We start from the raw sequence: 22,108 nt of genomic DNA, 5'->3' as shown, positions 1-22,108 counted from the left end.
GAGTGGACCATTTTCTGCTGCTTTTCCTAGGCCATTAGCAGGGAGCTGGATCAGAAGTGGAGCAGCTGGGACTAGAACTAGTGCCCATAAGGGATGCTGGTACTGCAGATGGAAGCTTAATGCGCTTTGTCACAACGCCAACCCCTCTAAGAATTTTTTAAAGAATAATGTTCAATTATTCCATTTCCATTTCTTGCTGTTGAACACCAGGATAGATTAAACAGTGGAAACTGTTCTTAAAACCTCAAGTCAAATCAGAATGAAAGGCTATAAACCCTTTGTTTTAATTTCCTGTACTTGAAAGATCATGGAGCAAGTATTATCAGTAATAAAAACAACAACAAAAATAGATGAAAGATGCATGTACTTAAAAATAAGACTTTAAACTTGTAGACCTGATTTCAAAATAAATATTTCTCTCCTAAACCTGTAAGTTATACTTCCAATGATGTTTATGCCCTGTGTATGTGGTTTAAAACCTTAGTAAGACTCAAAGAGATAAGATGATTATTGGGGTTGATTTAATGCTCTAAAACAAACCAAAACAACTGTTTTAGGGAAAAGCACTGAACCAAACTTTCCATCTGCAGGGACATTGTATGCACAGACATTTAAAAAATCCCATTTGTGTACATTTAGTTCAGGTTGGGGGGTAACCCAGGCTGGGCCAGTTCGTATCACCCTCTGGTGAATCCAAGCACCAGAATGGAATATGGGACAGGCCAGGTCAGGCCTCAGCACAAGCCAGTCTGTATGAGGGCTGAGATTAGGGGCTAGCTGAGCTGGGCTAGGCTCAGCGCATCCAGGCTTTAGCACCCTCTGGCAAATGCTGAGGTGAGGCTGGCCTTGCCAGAATGGGCTGCAGTGCCCAACCAGCACATGTGAGACCTAGAAGGGAGGGGGCGAACCTGGTAGGGGTGTTGTAGAGGGGCTCCCCTGCTTGACCACCACTTATACTGGTAAGCGTGAGAGCTGGGATGGGGACAAACTGGGCTGGGCTGGGCTACAATACCTGTTGGCTTCAGGTGGGCTGAATCGGGAAAGCCAGACTGGGTTGACTATTCCTACCGGTGCATATGTAAGTCAGAGTAGGTGTGGATTGGTTGGACTTTGCTGCAGCATCAGCTGGCAGATGCTGACACAGGGACTAAATTTTGCCAAGTTAAACTGCAGAATGCAAGATCCAGGAGTGGGAATGGGTCCAGTAGGGAAACAGTGGGCAACTCCCTCTTGGGTTACCACTCCCGCTGGTGAGCATGAGAACCAGGACTGGGGCCGGCATGGCTGGACAGAGAGTGACTCACGCTGGCATGTGTGCGGGCTGGATAGTGGAAAGAACTAGGCTTCAATGCCCATTGACATGTGTGAGAACTGAATGGGATATGGGACAGACTGGACCAGTCTGTTGTACATACTGTTAAACATGGGAACCAAGGCATGGGGTGGGCCTGGTGGGGGTTATTGCAGGGTGCTCCTATGAGGCTGCAGCTCCCATTGGTTTGTGTGAGAGCCAGGTGTGTGGTGGGCAGGATCAGGCTGGGCTGCAATACCCATTGGTTTGTGTAAAAGACAGGGCTGGAGACAGAACTGACCCAACAATTGCAACCACCAGCATATGCATAAGCTGATTGGGGTGACAGACTGTACCGGATTCTGTATTGGCAAGCACACACAAGAATTAGATCTGGATCATATTAGATGAAGTTTGTTGGGGGATCTTCCCTACTGAATCAGAACCCCAACCATGGAGAGAATTGCAGGTTCCATGGTCTGACCATGGAGTGCATGTCAGAGCTGGGCCTCTTCAGTGGCTGAGACGGAGCAGTGGATAATATATCCAGGTGCACATGGAGGATATGGCAGTACATTGGACCCTGCAGAGGACACCTGGTACCGTAACAGAATGGAGGACAGAACAAATTGATCAACTACCACAGCTAAGTGTTGGCAGTAAATATCTGGGCAAACGGAGACTCTAAGGTGGACTGTGTCAACCAGTGGATTCTGCTTCATTCTCTACTTGATTGTGCTTGGAGTAGTGAGATAGCAGCAATACAGAACTGTTGAATTATAAAAACCTCTTGAGCAGGACCCTCGGAGCTTGTGCCATATTGACTACCCTGGAGTGGCGTCGGGTGACTGTCCACCATCCCAGGGTACAGAGGTAGTTGGGAGGCTGGGTGTGGCTTCTCCCCCTATCTTCCCCTTTGCCCAGATACAAGAAGGGGAAAAAAAGAGGATGTTGAAATAATGGTCTCACCCACCTTCCTGTAGACTCTGAACCTTTTTGCATCCTAATCAACTATGTAAAAATCAGTAAAAATAAAAAATAATTAAAATAAATTTTTTTAAAAAGAACAAAAGTCCCATTTGTATTATACAGGCAGTTTCTCTAGACTTTGCTTTAAGAATCTAAAAACAATGCTCAAACATGTATATCACATTATAACTTCAGACTACTTAATTATTGAGTACCTATTAAAAATTCTTTTCTCATGGGACCCATAAGAAACCCAACTGCTTGTGTGACGCTTAGCCTGATTGAGCCTTAGCTTCCTTGTCAGTAAAATGGGGATGCAGTAGGGCCTACCCTCACAGTAGTTAGGTCAAAATGAGATTTTTTTTTCATCTCCTCTCACAAGGAGCAGGTCCTCAGGTGTCTGGGGCAGTACAAGAAACATTAGCACCTTCTGTTGCACGTACACGTGTGATCTCTGTTAGTCATTCTTAATCCTATCTGTGGTATATTGAGGGGACTTTTCTTGGTCTGGAGGGTTTTCCCTTTTCCTTGCTTGTGATAAGACCCAATTTTTTTCCTTTAAAAGTCAGATGTTATTTTATTTTTAATATTGTTTACATAGTTGAGAGGGATATATGATTATGTGGGCCTCTCATTAGGATGGGAAGGGTTGAGGCATGGAGGAAGGTGGGTGGAACAAACGTTTGAATTATTTTTTCTCCTGTGTCTGCAATGAGGGAAAGGGAGGGAGGCAATTCCTTGCTGTCAAACCACATCAGCACCCAGGAATGAGGGGGTGGTCATCTGATGATGCCTTAGAGACCCCAACATGGGGAAGAGTGTTCTGAGGGTGTTACTTGGATAGTTTTGATAATTCTGAGACATTATTGACTTTGTTGCACCAGGACTGAGAAAATCTTTCCAAGGTTGACAAAGTCCACCTTAGAGTATCCACAGGTCCAGGAACCTGTCAGGAGAATTGTCCAACCTTTTCTGCTTTTCATCTTCTGATAAGGCTCTCGACGTTCTCTGCTAGCTTAGATGAACTGGCTGTCATGTCCCCCATGCACATACTGTCCACTGTACAGGCATTAGTAACTGAGGAGGCATAGTCTCGACACTTGCACTTTCAAGTCAGACCATATATCTTGTGATTTTCCCTGTGACGGGTTTGAGTCCAGTCGTCTAGTTGAGGAGTCCCCCAAGAAACCTTGCCTGGAGTGACCTCAGACTTGACTCTTGTGTGCACCAGCCAGTATAGGGTCAGGTTTAGTCTGTTGTGTTGTACTTGCCAACACACACATTGGTGAATGCAGCTGCCTGGTCAGTTCTGCCCCCAGCCCCATTGCTCACGTGAACTGACAGGTGCTCTGGCCTAGCTCAGCCAGCCCACCATAGATCTGGTCCTCATGCCTCCCAGCAGGTGCTATCCCAATAATCCCACCAGGCCTACCCTCAGCCCCATTTTTTTCTGTGTGCTAGCATGTGCTGCAGCCTAATCCAGTCTTTCCCACACCTCATGATACTTCAGCTTAGCTCAGCCTAACCTACTCCTAGGCCCAGCCCACATGTATGCTAAAGACCTAGTATTATGAAGTTTATGGCGATGTTTTCTCTTCAAAGCAGTAAAGAAAGGAAGGTACATCCACGTATACCCTTCTGTTAAAGCAGCTCCTTGAGCTTATGCCAGGTGTTGGCTGTGCCCAGGTTCTGCCCACCTTGCCACCCCCTCCACCCAGCTGCTTGGAGTCCAAATGTCTGTACCTTTTTCTGTTAATGGCTTGACCCAAGGACCTTGGCGTGCTCACTGCTAGAGTTGGCAGGCCTCTCAGAACACAGGAAGAGGGAGCCAGAGGGAGCCAAGGACAGACATTCCCGTCTGTCACTTAGTACAGGATGCCTGCAGAGCCAGCATCTTGGCCGCTGACTTTCTGTCCTTACCCTTGGACTCCTTTTCTTGCAGAGAGCCCCCGGAGACTCCCTGGAATGCATTGATTTTTGCAGCAAGTTTCCCCCAGTTGGCCAGCCTCAGATGGCGGCTGTGCAGTTAATCTACCAGGTGCATCCTCTCACACTCATCTCTCCCAGGCTGTCATTTTTTGAGCCTCATCATGTTCCTCTCCCTTTTTTCACATTAAACACTCAGTGTCCTGGATGCTGTTAGTTCTTCAGCCTTGCCACGTGCTTGCCCACCCAGCAGTGTGAAATAAATGTCCGTTCATTTGCCTGTCTAGAGGGAATGCATTCCAGGTACCAGTAGGTGCTTGAAACCATAGGTGGTGCCCATGAGGTCACTGTGTCTGCTATGTTCTTTCCTATATGCTCATATCTACTATAAAGTACCGCTGATAAATTAGACACTGTGAGAGGTTGACAACAATAAGCAGTAATCACATTGAAACTATAACAATGTCAAAACCTTACTTAAAACTTAGCAAGCATTTCTAGAATCCCCCGTTTACTGTTTTCAGGCCTCAGTGGTCATGCATTAGAAGCGTGAGGACTGGTGTGTCCGAGTTTATGCAGTTCCCCATGTAGGAAGTCTTTGGGACACCTCAGAATGTGTTGTGTATTAAATCATGTGTATGACGGTTCCTGCTAAGAATACTGGTGAGCTGGAGGTGGCCTGGAGCCCAAGTCTGTGGGATGAAGCCTGCTGTAGAAGTGAAGGCCCTGGGTTATGGGGCCCTCCCTGGCTCATGGCTTAGAGATTTTGGAGCTCTGAAGTTCTAAGTGGGTAGACCAAGCCTTGCACGCACCACCAGTCGTCAGGAAATTAGAAAACAGGTGGATGAATGACCCCAGTGTTGGCGAGAGGACACAGGCTGTAGCATAGTTCCTCCTGGGAGGTTTGTGACACAGAGAAACACATAGCTCTGCCACAAGGTTGCAGTGGTTCATTCTCCTCCAGCACTGAGTGGGATGGGCTCGTGTGCCATGTCTGCACTTGGCATGATTTGGAAAATAAAATTGAACATCGATATTTGACTTTTTTTTTATTATCTATGGGAGAAAGTGCTGCTAAACAAATTAACAATACAAGCAAGCTTCATAGTATATTACTTCTCCCTTCTTCCTCTGTGTCTAGGGCCCAGAGCCTGGATGATTCCCTGGGGTTGAAGTTGCAGAAGCACCTTTTACTTCAAATTGTTTCACATTTGCAGAAGATTTCTAAAATAACTAGTTGTTAGACATTCTCTCTGGCACAGTTGCTACTTAGGAAATTCTTGCTTCTGATGACGGTATCAGCTTAGAAGTAGGAAACACCTGCTCATCGAGCAATCTTATGATTTATGATATTTTGCAAAACCCAATTATTTCTGAGTTACTGGGATTTGCTGTGCTTTTACAGACATGGATTATCAGAAGGTAATCCAGCATTCAGAGCAGCTCTCAGCCAACTGAACACCCACTGCAAGTGAGTGGTCAGCTGGTGGGGGACTCAGGGTGACTACAGCACCCACATGGCCCTTCTACCCTGCCTGAGAGCCACTCACATCCCCAGGACCTGGACCTGGGCCTGCTCAAGGTGCAGCGAAGGGGCCACACTGCAACCAGCTCCCCAGGGTGGGCCTCCATCCCCAGTTCCTCCCCCTGAAGGTGGTAAGAGGATTCTTACTGGGTTCATCTACCTTTTTTTTTTTTTTAATGAGTTTATTTATTCATTTATATAAAGAGAACTGGTTTCATGTATTTCATACATATAGTTTGAATAACATTACCTCCTTCCCTACCTTTTTGTTTTAAATTTGGGATGACGTACTTTCAACTTTATAATCATGAGCTTAATCCTATAACAAATAAGGAATCCAACACATAAAAAGTGTTGTTCCGTAGGAGTGTAGACAAGGGCTATAAGAATAATCACATATCTAGATACCAGTTTCACTTGTATACACTGCTTATTTTGTACTCTAGATATTAGCTGCTGCAAATCAGAGAACATATAGATAGTATTTGTCTTTTTGGGACTGGCTTATTTTGCTAAACATAATGGTCTCCAATTGCATCCATTTTGTTGCAAAACACAGGAAAATTTTCATTTTTTTATGGCTCAGTGAAATTCTGTCATGTATATATGCCACACTTGTTTTATCCAATCCTCAGTTTTTGGAAATCTGAGTTGTTCCGTATCAGCTGAGCTTCTATAAACATGGGGGTACAGATAACTCTCATATGCTGATTTCACCTTCTTTGGGAATATGCTTTGGAGTAAAATGGCTGGATCATGTGTGAACATGTTTTCAAATCTCTGAGGACTCTCCATACTGTCTTCCCTAGTGGTTGTACTAGTTTATATCCCACCAACAGTTGTTTTTCATCTGCCTTCCTGATCAATAAGGCCGTCCTTAGGCTGTCTCAGTCTGCCATTGTTGTTAACCCCTCCCCCCCCAGCCCCATGGAGAGTCCCCCTAATGCTCTGGGCCATCCTCGACTGCTTTCCCAGTCCACAATCAGGGAGCTGGATAGAAAGTGGAGCTGCCAGGATTAGAACTGGCGCCCATATGGGATCCTGGCGCATGCAAGGCGAGGACTTTAGCCACTAGGCCACCAAGCCGGCCCACTGCTCCACTTCTGATCCAGCTCTCTGCTAATGAGCCTGGGAAATGTAGCAGAAAATGACTCAAGTGTTTGGGTCCCTGCCACCAGTGTGGGAGACCCAGATGAAAATTCTGGCTGATGACTTCAGCATGATACAGCTCTGACTGTTGCACTTATGTGGCATGCGAACCAGTGGATGGAGATCTCTCTCTGCTTCCTCCCTCCCCCTTGTAACTCTAATTTTCAAAATAGATAAATAAATCTCTGTGGCATCTCGAATAGAATTAAAAATTGCATTTCACCTTTGCTGGCTCAGTTCTTTTCCTTCATCTCTGGAAGTAGAGTCACAGGTTCTGGACCTACATTTGATTAGAAGTATAGAGTGGATTAGGATGGGCTGGACAGTGAGCAGTATAAGTAGGGAGTCAGACTCATGCAGGTGCCTTCCGTTGAAGTGTCATTCATCCCCATGGGAGGGTTGGGGCATCTGACACCTGGCAGGACCCACAGACAGGTAAGGGCCCCAGGAAAGGGTCGCAGGCTTAGGGTGCTTGGGGAACACAGAACAGATGTTGGGGCAACTTCTCTAAGGAGGGTTAAGGAGGGGAACTTCAGCAGGGCATCCAGGAAGGGCGGGGCATCATGGTGTTTGCTTTTCAATGAAAGCATTATGAGAATAGCCATGCTTTGTGGAGGCCCCCTCACTGGACCACCTCTCACCAGGGCAAGTAAATTTATAGATTTCAAACTTTGATTGCTCTTTGTTAGCTAGAGATCAAGCAACCTGCCTCTCCCCCACAACCCCACCACTGCCCCCAAGATGCTTTCTCATTCTTGATGATTATGTGTCTGTGATTGTGTGCAAATGGGCAACCCCAGCGGCTCTCTGACCTCTCTGACGAGTGCTAAGTTCTGTTGTCTTGTTTCCCTCCTTGCAGATATTTACTGGAACAGGATTTCCCAGGCATGAGGATCGGTCCGGAGCCTACCACCGACTCCTTCATCGCTGTGATGTATGGGGACACTGAGGGCAACACCCCTGGAAATGCCTTGGTCGTGGACCCCAAAAAGCCATTTCGGAAGCTCAGTCGTTTTGGAAATGCTTTCCTGAATCGGTAAGGCCCACAACATGGTGTCCTCCACTCCTTGGTCATGGTGTTTAGGTCCTCTCTTTGGATGGCTGCCAGTCGTTTGAATGGGTTCGGCTAAGAGCATCTGCTCCGGAAGAGAGGAGAGTGTCACAGGAGGCGATTGGTACACCTGCTCTGTAGCAGAGCAGAGCTGGGGCCCAGGCCCAGATGCCTGATGAGGAGATGAGGCTGCACAGATAGAGGAGCCAATCTCTCATATCTGAGCCACATACCCATAGAACAGGTCACCTTGGGAGGGAGGGAGCTCCATGCCACCATTACTACAGACAACTGCACACTGTTCTCATCTTGCGTTCATGACCAGAACCTAGGATGTGAGACTGATTGACAGCCAGCATGTTAGTGGGATGTGATGGTGAGGATGCCCCTGGTGGGCCAGGTGGGCATCTCAGCCAAGGCCCAGCACTCAGATTGGAGTTCCTATATGGATATTGGCCGCCATGTCTCCTTGCTACTCCCTCTTCTGTTGGGATCTTGCTGGCTTCTCTGAATGTAGAGCTTGTGAAATTTCCAACCCAGGGCTTTGTCAGTACAGTATTATTGGATACAGGGCTGGCAGGATTCCCTGAGGTGCCCTGGCAAGGGGGACAAGGTTTGGGGCCAAGGTTAGGACAGGACTTCACATGTGGATTATAGGTGGCCTCCAGGCTGGCGTCCATGTTTTGTCCCTCATCAACTGCATGCATTTCCCAGTTTTGTTCTTTAGCCTGTGTCTCCCACAGCAAGACCAACCCTCCCACCTAATTTGACAGCAGTGTGAGGTGGTGGCCATATGGCCATAGCTCTGGCAAGGCATGCTGGGCCTACCTGCAGTTGAGAACTCAGCTTAGGGGATCCCCGAGGTTAGCCTGTTGACTCCAGGTCAGGCCACCTCACCTCCCTGGCCATCCCTTTTGCTTCTCACTGCTACACCTTGAGCTGCTTCCTTCTTCATTAGTGCAGAGCAGTGGGAATAGAAGTCCTAATCCAGAAAGCTTATCAGGTTAGGATGAGGCCATTTTCTCTCAGCAGGGAGTTGTGGGCTTGCTGAGGTTGTGGCTTAGTTGGGGGCCTGTTTTACTTGTGTCGGGTGTGTAACGTTTCTCAGAGTTCCCAGGGACTCTTATCTGTATGGGAGTGGGAACAGTCTACTGCCCCTTAACAGGCTGCAGTGCAGCTGCCTCATTGCCTCTCCTCATCCTCCCTGCTACTCCTGGCCCTTCTTTGCTTGTTTCTGGCATCCTTTCCTATTCCTTCTTTCCTGCTACCTGCTTCTTCTTCTTCTTCTTTTTTGTTGTTGTTGTTAATATTTGTTTATTTTTATTGGAAAGATTCCAGATCTTCCATCCACTGGTTCACTCCTCAAGTAACTGCATTGGCTGGAGCTGAGTGAATCCAAAGCCAGGAGCCAGGAGCTTCTTCTGGGTCTCCCACACAGATGCAGGGTCCCAAGACCTTGGGCCATCCTCAATTGCTTTCCCAGGCCACAAGCAGGGAGCTAGATGGGAAGTGGAACAACCAGGATACCAACCGGGCCCCACCTGCTTCTTTAGAGTGGTGTTGGGTGAGGGGGTTGTGAAGGGGCAGAGGCAGGGAGCAGTGGAGGAAGCACATGCAGGGAGAGGAAGTAACAGGAGTGCTGACGGGCAGGCGCCTTGGGCTGCACTTCTCCCTTCCAGATGTTTTCAAAAGCAAGGACTGGTCCTCCCCCCAGGGCAAGGCACTGCTCACAGAAAAGGGTGGGATGGGCCCTTGTCTTGATACAGGAAGGAATTGGAATGCGAGACAGAGAGCACTGGTGAGCAAGGGAGCAGGTAGAATGGGATAAGGCATCTGTCAGAACAGATGGGCACCTCTCCGGACAGAATCTGAGAGGGTGCCATGGCATTCACACTGAGGAGAACAAGGCTACGTGGTTTAATGGAGAGAACACAAAGGTAGGCCAGGCAGGTGGCTCAGGAAAAGAGCCAAGAGCCGAGTCTGCAGTCTGTGCTCAGACTGGGGCTTCTAAGGGAGCGGAGTCCAGTTCTTCCTGCTTTTCTCCATCCCTCGTCTCTTGTCTCCTAGAGAAAGGGTCTGCTGGGTGTGACATGGGTAAAATTCCCCACAAGGTTTTACTCCTCAGTGCTGTGAAAGCAGGAAGCCCAGCAGGCTTCCCCTAGGGACGCTGGCTTAAGGGCCAGCATTGTCAGGCTGGGTAAACTGTCTGGTGCTGAGCACAGAGGATTCTCCTGAGGAGCTTTTCTTTCAGGGAGGCTGGGACCCCCTATAAAGGTATCAAGCAAGGTATGGGCAGGACTGGTTGTACCACATGGCTCACGGTCATTTGCAGACCACTGCTTGGAAGCTTATATCCAACCTGTAGGATTCACTTCCCAGGGCAAGTTTGCTCTGCAGCTTTAGGTAGGGAAGGGAGGCATTCATGTTAGCCCAGACTATGAGAATTCAGCTGCTGCTTGCGGGGAACGTGAAGCCCAGCCAGCTCCCTGCATCCCTTAGGCTGGAACCAAAGTGCAGAGGTGGTGGGTGGAGGAGCTCCTTCAGTAGGGCAGGCAAGAGGCAGACTTCCTGTCCCAGGGCTGGCCCTGGAAGGTTCCGGAGGCTTCGGAAAACACAGGACGCAGGGTGTGCGGCAGGCTGCTCTGAAATCCCAAGGGCCGTTACCCTCCATGACCCCACCCTACCCAGACAAAGGCATCAACAGAAGTAAGCTGTCAAATTTTTCAGAGTCCCATTCACAGGGGGTGGCCTGGGGAAGAGTAGTTAGTAGAATCATTGATTTGGACACATAACTTGCTTTCCTAGCAATTTTTTTCTTTCAAAACCCAAACACATAGCAGACAAAGACAGAAAAGTATTCAGGAGCTATTTTGCATGGGAAGGCACATTATCTCAGAGTTTGAAACTTGCCAAAAAATAATCCACACAGCATGTCATCCAGGGTTAGTGGAATTCCAAGTAATGCACAGAAAATGAGCAAATAGTGATAGAATATTTCCTGCATGCTAAGAACTGCTTTGAGCTTAACCCATACGTTAGCTTTAAATTCTTTGCAGAAACTGCATGCTGGAGTTGCTATAAGGTTCCCAGGGAAGAGAGGAGGGCTGAGGGGTAGAGCAGTTAATTTAAGTGGCCATGCAAGGATCAGAGCCCGGGCCTGCTGGTGACCACTACACCGACCTGCCAGGGGGTGTGGTATGTGGGCTGAGAATCTCTGTTCGTGGCCTCTTGTTCTTTTTGAGGGTGTTCCTTATGTGATCTTATAGCAGAGATGGTGAAGATGGCGGGGACTGCGACCTTGGGTAGGGCTTAGGTAATTTCAGGCACATTGACTTTGGGGGTTGCCAAGACTGAAAGCAAAGAGGTGACTTGCTGAGGACTAGGACTAGACTTCCAGTCCCCTTACCCCTTGTCTGCCTTCCTGCACCTTTGTGGGGCACCTGCCAAGGAGTCTGTGCCTCCCCTCTGTCCTGGAAACTGTATGAGGGCCGGGGTGGCTGTGTGCCCAGTTGGTAACAGCCTGACTGAGCAGTGCTTGGCACATAAAAGTTGCTGGAGAGGATCCTTGCTGGGTGCTCAGGGGCGTGGCTGTAACCACAGCATCCTTGAGGGTGTGTATGTCCTCAGGCTAGCACTGAAGGCCCCAACCTCCTCTCCCATAGCATACTTCCTGAGAACTGGGTCAAAATCCAACTCCAAGGAGGAAGGCAGCTAGGGTGTGTTCTGGGAACCCTTCCCCACCCCACCCCGTCTCCCCCACAGAATCTCACTGGGACAGGGCCACAGGGCATTGGATGGACCCTCTGCCCCTCCCAGGACGTCTCAGACAGCCTTTTAAGTACATGCCCAGGTCATAGCCAGTGACACCTGCAAGCTAACACCTGCGTCCTGCTCCCAAAGATAGCAACCCAGGCTTTTTTTTTTTTTTGAGAAATGGAGACAGGTTCCTCCTTCCCCACCCTTCCCGCCCCCCTCCCCCAAAGTGACACTGCGCAAACGTTTCATATTCTTTCACCAAAAGAGGAAGTTTTGACATTTGAATTCTCTGGGCCAGTGCTTGAGGGTGTCCATCAGAAGGAAATGGAGGCAAGATGCCAGAGCTCAGCGTTGACTGACTACAATTCTACAGGAGTCAGAATGGAAAGAGTTCCAAGGCAACAGCTTGAATGGCACATCCTGGCCTCCACCAGACAGATTTGCATGATCCAGGAGCTCCTGAGTGTGGGTGACACTCAGAGTTTGTTATTGGGAAGCAGTTTCCTGTCATAGAGCAGCAGGTGGGCATGACCTGTGGGGCCTGGGCGAGACCTGAGAGCCCAGTTCACTTTGAGAGGTTCCGAGGACTGGGGACTGACCCCTGCTGTCTGCTTCAGAGGTGGATGTGATGTTTCTCCTTCAGTCTACTTTGCTGAAATGGTGTGTGTATATATGCATTTAGTTTTACGACCTAGGATAACTGCTTACTTTTTGTTTTGCAATCAAGTACAGTTGTAGGTTTCAGTCTTCTATGCAAGAAGCTTGATATTTCATTTCTCCCTTGCCTCTGTTTCCCATTGGAAAATCACTTGAGGCCCTTGTCCTAGGACTTGACCTTACAAAGTTTGTTCCTGAACTGGAGGAGTGTAGACAGTGCATCCAGATCTCTGCTGGAGGAGCAAACCCTGATGATGGTGCCAGAGAGCCAGTGCCAGGGTTTAGCCATTGGAGAATATACAGGCATAGCTCTTGATTTGCATTCCATGTATTACTCTCTGAGGTTGCAATCAGTGGTAGTTCTTGAATTTTGTATAACACATACCTATCATGGGGAGCTTTTCTAAAATAGACTCATAGGGCCAATGTTGTGATATAGCTAGTTAAGCCTCCACTTGTGACACCAACCTCCCATGTGGATGCTAGTTCAAATCCCGGATGCTCTACTTCTGATCCAGCTCCCTGCTAATGTGCCTGGGAAAGGAGCAGTGAATGGCTGCTCACTCATGTGGGAGACCCGGAAGCAGCTCCTGGCTCCTGGCTTCAACCTACAGCCATTTGGAGAGTGAGCTAGTAGATGGAAGACCCCAAACTCTCTTGTCTCTTCTCTCTCTGTAACTTTTTCAATCAAATAGAAAATCCATCTTTGAAAAGAACAAACAGCCTCATTACAGATACGTAGCATCAATCTGGCACTTGCTGGCAGGCCAGCTAATTTGGCTGCTTTGATGAAGGAAAGTGAACTCATGGCAGGAATTGATTTTGATTCCCCAGTAGAATTGTTTCATTTCAATCCAAGCAAAGATCTGGATGTTTTTTGTGGTTTATGTATCCAAAGTAAACTTGCAGAAGCTTTTCCCAGCAATCTTTCACCTCAGGATTATGGTGGCTCCAGTGGTTAAAACATTGTTCTTGATTGGCAGCTGCCTGTGCATTGCTGGTCCTGACGTTCTAGAAAACCAGCTTTCCTCCCCAGGCTGTTGCTTGATGTCCCTTCCCAGCTGGCACATTGCACAAGGTTTGTCCCATATCCATTAGGGAAGATTCACAAAGATACAGATGTAGATTGAAGCATTGCCAATCTTAGACCATATTTTACCCCTAAAAGGGGTCATTTTGTACAGCTTAATAGGAGAGGTAGCTACAAAAATTTTCATTTTTTTAAAAATTTATTTGAAAGGCAGAGTTAGATCTTCCATTGACTGGTTCACTCCCCAAGTGGTCATACTGCTAGAGCTGGGCCTGTCCCAAGCCAGGAGCCAGGTGCTTCTGGGTCTCTCACATGGGTGCAGGGGCCCAAGTATTTGGACCATTTTCTGTTGTTTTCCTAGGCACATTAGCAGGGAGCTGGGTCAGAAGTGGAGCAGATTTGAACCCATATGTGGTGCCAATGTTTCAAGTGACTGCTTTACCTATATATCACAACACTGGCCCCAGCCAGGGACTTTTGCATCATCTGGATGTGCAATGACTTCTTTCTGGGCACAGGATGTTAGGCTGCTAGTCATAGAAATTCTTTTTTTTTTTTTTTTAAGATTTATTTATTTTTATTGTGTAGTTGGATATACAGAGAGGAAGATCTTCCATCCACTGATTCACTCCCCAAGCAGACACAATGGCCGGTGCTGAGCCAATCTGAAGTCAGGAGCCAGGAGCCTCTTCCGGGTCTCCCACACAAGTGCAGGGTCCCAAGGCTTTGGGCTGTCCTTGACTGCTTTCCCAAGCCACAAGCAGGGAGCTGGATGGGAAACAGGGCTGTTGAGATTAGACCCGGCGCCCATTTGGAATCCCAGAGCATTCAAGGTGAGGAATTGAGCTGCTAGGCTACCATATCAGGCCTGGTCATAGTAATTATTATGATTTAGTTGTCAGAATCTTGGTAGATTTTTTGTCTATTTGCTTTCCTGTTTAGGAAATTATGCATCAGTCCTCTGGGTGTACTCCCATCGTAATATGGGCTGGAGTCCAGCAAGGTGCTATGAAATGGCCCTGGGTTCCCTCTGTGGTGAACTTGGATTTACCTGAACCTTGGCATCAACCTGGGAGTCCTGGGAGCTGGTAGGGTCACTCAGAGACTGTGCAGTGTCACAGGGCCAGTGACAAGGGAGACAGGCTCCAGTCCATATCTGTCTACTATGCATCACTATGGAAGGGAACCAGCTGCCCCAGGTGCCTCAGTGAGGAGCTCCAGGGCTATGTGTGCTCCTGGGCCACGGGGAGCTGTCCTACACCCATTCCTGATCCTGGCAGTGTTTGTGGCAACACTGGGAGCAGCATAGCAGTTAGGAACCTATACCTGGAACTGCCAGCTAGGTCAGCGTGGGACTCAGTGAGCCTTGCCTTATCTCCGTCCTGTAAGGTGGAGGTCAAGATAAAATGAACACACATGGAAAATGTATGCAGCAAGTCTGATACTGTGAGAGGTCAGCAAATGCTTGTGCCTGTTTTTACCACCAAGCCTACTGTGAGTGCTTTCTGAGGCTTTTAAAAGTCTGATTTTTAAAATGTCAATCACTGGGACTGGCACTGTGGCACAGCCAAGTTAAACCACTGCCTGTGGCACCAGTATCACATACAAGCCTGATTTGGGTCAATCCAGCTCCCTGCCAATGTACCAGAGAAAGCATCAGAAGACGGCCCAAGTACTTGGGCCCCTGCCACCCATGTGGGAGACTCGGGTGGTGCTCTATGCCTTTCCAGGTGCATTAGCAGAGAGCTGGATCAAAAGTGGATGAGCTTGGACTCAAACCAGCACTCATATGGAATGTTAGTATCACAAGCAGTGGCTTCACCCCCTGTAACACAACATGATCCCTGACTCCTTGTTGCCAGCATTAGGAGTTTTTCATTGTAGATATTGAGTGTCATTTGGATCTCAGGCCTCAGCCAGCCATGCAGTCAGGCATAGCCTCCAGATGTCACAAGTGCTTTCTGTTCTGCATTTCCTCCTGACCCAAGGGTTGGGATATCTCTTCTCCCTGTGTCTTTGACACTACCAGACATAATGTGTGAAAATTTGTCCTGAGCACCTTCAGAGAAAGTTGTCTGGAAGTGTGGATAATAGCATCTTGGGCTCAGGCCTGCCATCCCAGCCCACCAGAGAGTGCCCCTGAGCTGTGCCCTGCCATGTGCATTCTGTAGGTTGGCAGCCTCCCCACCCCAAATTACTGGCACGCTTGCCTTCTGACTGTTCCTACCACTTGCACTGAAGGGAAGAACTGAGCTAGTGCCAAGCATTTCTGAACTTTCTGCTTGTACAGAGTATGCAAGCAGCCATTTACGGCACACGGTGCCTGTCTTCAGGGACCTTTGCAGGGGAGGGGAGGGAACTTCCTCCTTGTGCTTAGAATTACACAGTGAGAGTCAACAGAAGACGTCATCAGTGCCTGTCCAGACATCTCCTTTACACACGAGGATCAGCAGGCCCTAGCCTAGGAGCCCTTAGACAGTGCCTGGGCAAAGCCAAGGAGAACTCAAGCTCAGGTCTTCTGCTCTCCAGTTCTGAGTTTTCCTCCCACCCTACCATACTTCTGTGGGCCAGAGGCAGCTGACTGGGACTGTAGCAGGCAGGATGGGGGTCAGAAGGGATAGTACCAGGTGGGTTGGACACTTGGAGATGCTCAGCTAGGCTCTTTTCCATCCTAGCCTCTTATCTGGCTCTCTTAGGGCCCCTATGTACCTGGAAGACCAGGGGTGTGGCCCACAGCTGCCAGCTTCTCCTTGGGCCTGAGGCTGCTTGTTGATTCCCTAGGGCATGGAAACAGCCTGGTACCTCCTTCAGCATTCAGGCTGGCAAGAGGGCAAGGCCTAGACAGAGTTCCAGTGCCACCGTGAGCCCTGACAGCATGTAAGATGTCTGAATGCAGAAAGACGCAGGTGCCTGGCATAGGGGAGGGGAGGCTCATGGGCTTTCCGACCTAGATTTTAGCAAACTAGAGTGACTCTAGCAAGTTACCTAACCTCTGTCAGGGTGATGGTGATTTCTTCCTTGTTGGTTTGACACGTACCCTCTTACAGGAGGTGATGTTCATGCAATACTTAAGTATCCAAGTAATGTTAGCTCAGGTAAAAACTAATAGTACAGAGCCAGGCGGTAGGTAGATGCAGATGCCAGCGTGCACTCCATCCCTGTCTCACGGCCTGGCTATTCTCTGTGGCTCCACTGAGGTTGCTGTCAGCTTTCTCTAAGTCCCTGCTATGTGGGAGGCATTGGGAAGGGTCCTCTGTTAGAGGCCTCTGCCAGGCCTGGCTTCTGACCTCACCTTGACCTGTGTCTTCCAGGTTCATGTGTTCCCAGCTGCCCAACCAGGTCCTGAAGAGCATCAGCATTATCGACAGCCCTGGCATCCTGTCTGGGGAGAAGCAGCGCATCAGCCGAGGTCAGTGCCCACCCCACCCTGTTAACCCTGTCATCTCTGGCAAAGCCTGCCATCCTGTCTTCCCATGTCCCTGGGCAGCTGCAGGCACCCTGCCTTGGAGCAAACTGGAGGTCGGCACATCAAAATCTCTGCTCTTTCAACTGTGAAACTTTCTGGATCTTAGCCACATCCTCTGAATGCCTTTCAACTCTGTTGTCTGCCACCAGGATCCACAGAAACACAGGAGGTAGGGGCTCAGAGGGAGAGAGAGAGGCCTCTTCCCACAGCCTGGGTTTCCTTGTCCCCACACACATCCAACCCTGAGCACCTGCAGCTCCTTCCCACACAGCAAGGCTTCAATGGGCATCTGTCTGGAGGCAGCTCCTGCCAGGGAGAAACCTCTACTCTGGTAAAGAAAGCAGGCAGTGGCCCAGTGACCACACAGAAAAACAGGTGATGAGCTGGAATAGATTCTAAGAGACGTGGGCCCTAGAGCAAGGTGCAGGGATTGGGGCCCTGGTCTGCTTGGAGGTGCTGGGGAAGCTCCCTGAAAGAACCAGGGGGGAGAGTAGGAATTACCTAAGGGATGATCTGGCTGGGGAAGAGGACCTGGGCAACTCTCCCAAGTGACCTGTGAAGAGGGAAAAGTGCTTGAGCCACAAGGTCAGGGCTGAAGGGTTGCTTCAGCCTCTAGAGGGCAGGGGCTTGAGGCGTGATCCTAGAGCTGCACCTATCATCTCCCCTGTTCTGCTGGAGACAGGGACCGCAGGGCAAGGGCCTGGACACAGCTTTCTAACAGAGAGGAAATGTCTGGCTCCTGGGGAGTGAGGATTGAGCCCTGCAACCACAAGGCAGGGCAAGCAGTTCTCCCTGGCTCCTGGTACTTGACATGCAGAGGGGGTTCTGGAAGACTTTGGTGGGAAGGAGGCAGTGGGGCACATGGATGGCTGCTGTCACTCCTTCAGTCCCTGAATGGCAAAGCCATGGCCTGCTGAGATGTACAGGCCTGCCAAGGTCACACAGCACCTGTTTGGGATCATCATGGTTACGGCCACCATGTGCCAATGGCCTGGCCTTCAGCTCAGAAAGCAGGAGCATTGTTACAGCCAGGCAGGAGTCCAGGGGCAAGGGTGAAGGAAGGGCTTCTCGTGCTATGAGCTCAGCTTTCTCAAGGCACTGCAGAGGTGCCTGCTCTACTAACCACATGAGGCTATCCTGAGGGGGAACTCCGCTGCTTCCCTGAGGGACTTTGCCATCAGGCCAAGTTGGATCTCCAAGACCCTGGTCAGGTACCAGAATCCACAGATGCTCACAGCTCTCCTGCCCAGTAATGTACATGAGTCTAATGTGCACACATCCAACTGTACACCCTGAATCATCCCTGGCTTACAGCAACCAGTACAATGTGCAGCATCTGGTACAATGCCCTCTGACACCCATTTACATGGTTTAAGGAATAATGGCAGGAAGGCAATTCTGGACATGTTTGATATGCACAGTGGTTTTGCCCAAATATTTTCTCTCCTTGGTTGGTTGAATCTGCAGATGCAGTACCCATAGGTATATAAGGAGGCTATATAGAAAACAACCAGGCTAATTCTGTCATAGATATCTTTGTTGGTCTTATCCTCTGCTACAAAAGCAAAGGATGTTTGTTTTAAAGGATTCAAAGATGAATGAAAGCCTAAGAAAGTCTCACTGCATCAAACACACTGAATGGGTTTTTCTGGCTCCTTACAGACTTTTTTTTCTCTTTAGAAGATGTATATATATTTATATTTTAATTGGAAAGAAGATATATATATATATTTTCTAATTGGAAAGGCAGAATTACAGAGAAAAAGGAGAGGGAGAATAGAGAGATCTTTCATCTACTGGTTCATTTCTCAAATGGTCGCATGGCCAAAGCTGACTGGTCTGAAACTAGTCATATTGTACAGCTTTTCTGAGTTGTCCATATTATTTCACTCCTTTTATCTTTAAGTGTGCTAGAAAATGATACGGTTCTGATGAATGTTCTTTTTATCTCTCTCTCTTTTTTTAAAGATTTATTTATTTTTATTGGAGAGGCAGATTTACAGAGAAGGAGAGAGAAAGAACTTCTATCTTCAGGGTTCATTCCCCAAGTGGCTGCAACAGCTGAGCCAATCCAGAGCCAGGAACCTCCTCCAGGTCTCCCGTGTGGATACAGGGTCCCAAGGCTTTGGGCCATCCTCTACTGTTTTTCCATGCCACAAGCCGGGGAGCTGGATGGGAAGTGGAACAGCCAGGGTACAAAATGATGTCCATATGGGATCCAGGCACATGTAAGGCAAGGACTTTAGCCACTAGGCTACCATCCAGGCCTCTTTTTATCTTTAATTTTAAGACCTCTGGAGTTTGGATCCCACAGTATCTATTTCTTTTCGTCAGGCTAATCCTAATTGGCCACATTCTTTGGCCTTTTCTTTTGCTTAGTATTTGTATCAGTCATAGCTCCTGTTGAATCGGGTTGCAGTATGACATAATGCCTTCAGCATGCTTTGAAGATTGGTTCGTCCTAGTGCTCTATAGTAGATTCTGACTCATATCCTGGCGTGACTTACTGTGGCATGTACTTGCTCACATCCTATGCACAGAAATAGCACGTATAGTTCCAGTCAGTCTGCCAGTCCCTACTGCTCCGAGGGACAAAACAACTGCCAGCGAGGCACTGAAAGCTGCAGTGTGGCAGCTCTGTAGGCCACAGCAGCTTCCCCAGGCTGGCAGCCACATGACATTAAACACAAAGCTGGTGGCTAGAGTCAGCTGACACTCTACTGCAACAAATACACCATAATTGAAAGCTACTCCACCTTAAACTGCTGCCTGCAGTACCACCTGCTCTCTTGTTGCTGTTGCTCTCCTCAGTGCTTCTCTCCTGCTCCGCCTCGCCAGGAATCAGCATCAACCCTGCATGAGAGACTAGGTGGCCCCATAGACATCTAAGATGTCCCCTGAGGACTTTACCATCCTCCTGCCTCTGTCTTGGCCACAGTGCAGCTGATGGATTAACCCCACCCCGGTTCCCCTTTCACGCAGAGATGTGGATTGATAGTAGTGTAATAGTCTCAAGTACTGAGTGTCCCTGCTCTGTGTCTATGCTGTGCTAATTGTTTAACATTTATTATCCCACTTAAACCTGAACTATCATGGGCCTCCAAAAGCCAGGCCTGGGTCTCCCAGTCTCTAACACATCTCCAGAAAAGCAGGGCCTGGTGAGAACTGTGAAAACGTCCCACTACTCCTGATGGCCCAAACCTCTAGTCTCTATGGCGACCATATAGACCAAGCAGGGTAGGTGGTGTCACTAAAGAGGCGGGTGGGAAGGAAGAGGGTGTGAGGTGACTGCTGAGCACCCCAGGGAGACCCTCGCACCCCATGAAACAGAGTTCTCCCATCAGCTTGAGGCCAGACCAGTAATGGGTGAGCAGTTCCATGCTGTGCTTCCTCACTGAGGATCCAGTGGAGATAGGCAAAGCCTGGATCCAGGAGCTAGTCACTCAGGGACCACAGGAACCACCCGACATTTACAGTCTATGCTGTTAGAAGCACTCCATGGCCAACCCACGTGGGTATTTGGAGTGACCTGTGGCAGATATACTGTGCCTTAGCTCAGCCTGCCCCGTCAGCAGACTCTGAGAGCAACTGTGTGGTCAGGGCTGCATTCCCTGCCCCCTTTCCTTGCGTTGGAGCACTGAGGGCTTCAGCGAGTGCTGCATCAGCATTCTAGGGAAGGCCCTGTCAGCTGAGGGTCCACATCAGGAGCCACATGTGTGAGTTGGTTTGGGAGTGATTTTTAGTATGCTCCACGCTACACATGGACACCTGTTATCCTTCAAGTGCTCCTTCAAATTTATTATAATGAACAGAAAAAAAAAAAGATGTCAGTTTCATTATTCGGCAATATAAAATGTTGACTTCCCATCAGGCAGGAATGCAAATGTTCTGATGAGTTTGTAATAATATTCTAATCAAGGAATGGCTAGCTGCAAGTCCTACAAATGCCTCTAGATCTTTTTCTTGTGTCTTATTGGCCAATAGAAGGACGTTTTACTTGTGATTTTTTCTAACTTGTCTTGCTGAAGCAGGCAGGTGAAACCTCAGCTGAGCCATTCCTTGGAGGGCTCTTTGTGCTGCATTGATAACGGCGGCCAGGGTTTTGACACGTGGTGAGAAAAGAGAACATCATTCGTCTCCTCACACATCCTTATTTTCATTTCCTACCTCCTGTTCCAGCCCCTGAACCATTTGCTTCTAGAACTATTGCTTATGCCACACTGGATGTAGATGAAACCTGGGATTTATCTTAGGACTTGGTGTAAGCATCTCTGTGTTCTCAGCTATCTGGGACACGTCTCTGGGATGTGGCTGCCATCACAAAAGTCCCCACCCAAGGAAGAAAATGCTTTTAAAAATTCTGGTGTAATAGCAGATGGACCTGTCCATCTACCTGGCGTGGTAGCATTCTGGAGGGGCTGTGTTAGCCAAAACTAATTATTTCTGCAGTTAGCTGAGAGTAGGAGATTTTGTGTAGCTCTCAGTAGACTTGACTGTGGTATCGGAAACATTTTTTTCCTCTTAAATTTTGAGTAGCTCTAGAAGAAAGAGGCCGTAGGTGTCCACTTCTCACTGCATCCGCATATTCTCCCTGCATTGACAGTTTATCAGGTGGAAATCTGAGGATGTGTTTTCCTGATGTCTAAGTCCTTGTCCCAGCCCATTCATTCTAAGTTGGAGCATGGAACTGACAAGACAGTGATGATGAAAGAACCAAACAAAAGCAATAAGCAAGAGGATACTAAACAGGGAGGGTCTAGCAAGTAACAGACCACGACAGAAGCTTCAGTCATTGATTGACCTTTCAGCAGCCACATGCAAGCATCTTTAAGGCCTCCTAGACTTGGCCATGTTAAATAAAGCCCTCAAGAATAGGAAAGATGTGTGATTCCTGCCAGCTCAGGATATGCAGGCTGTGATGAAACCCACTGGCACAGCACGGCCGAGGCACCCAAACATAACATCACAAAAGAACCGACTGAGTAGGGAAGCAAGCTGTGATAAATAAGGGTGCAGGAAAAGATAGGAAAGACGAAAACAGCCTGTAATCAGGGAAGTGCAGCCACAGCTACTTGACAAGTTGTATGAACTTTAGAGACAAAAGACCGGATTTTAAAGGCTACCCAGGAAAGGAGAGAGAACAGAGAGAGATGTCTAGATAAGAATGACTTCCCCTCTCGGGCCTTAGCCGCAAGAAGGACTCGAGGAAAACACTCAGTCACACATACACAATGTGGGTTTTCTCCTACTGGACAGAAGAGACCTGGAGTGCTTCATTAGCAGGTTCT

The 22,108-nt window shown here is 48.5% G+C and overlaps 1 protein-coding gene across 1 annotated transcript in view; it reads left to right on the top strand.

The window, feature by feature from the left end:
- LOC121168204 (EH domain-containing protein 4) overlaps positions 1-22,108 on the top strand; it is a 71,778-nt gene that overhangs the window by 11,215 nt on the left and 38,455 nt on the right. The window contains exons 2-3 of the mRNA XM_040998092.1: positions 7,720-7,896; positions 16,666-16,763. Coding sequence (XP_040854026.1) covers positions 7,720-7,896; positions 16,666-16,763 — 275 coding nt within the window. The remainder of the gene's footprint in view (positions 1-7,719; positions 7,897-16,665; positions 16,764-22,108) is intronic.

The sequence above is a fragment of the Ochotona curzoniae genome, unplaced genomic scaffold (genome assembly GCF_017591425.1).
Source record: "Ochotona curzoniae isolate NIBS_2020 unplaced genomic scaffold, NIBS_Ocur_1.0 patch75, whole genome shotgun sequence".
Classification (NCBI taxonomy): Eukaryota; Metazoa; Chordata; class Mammalia; order Lagomorpha; family Ochotonidae; genus Ochotona; species Ochotona curzoniae.
Note: the sequence above shows the minus strand (reverse complement) of the source record. Positions and strands in the feature narration are given on the sequence as shown.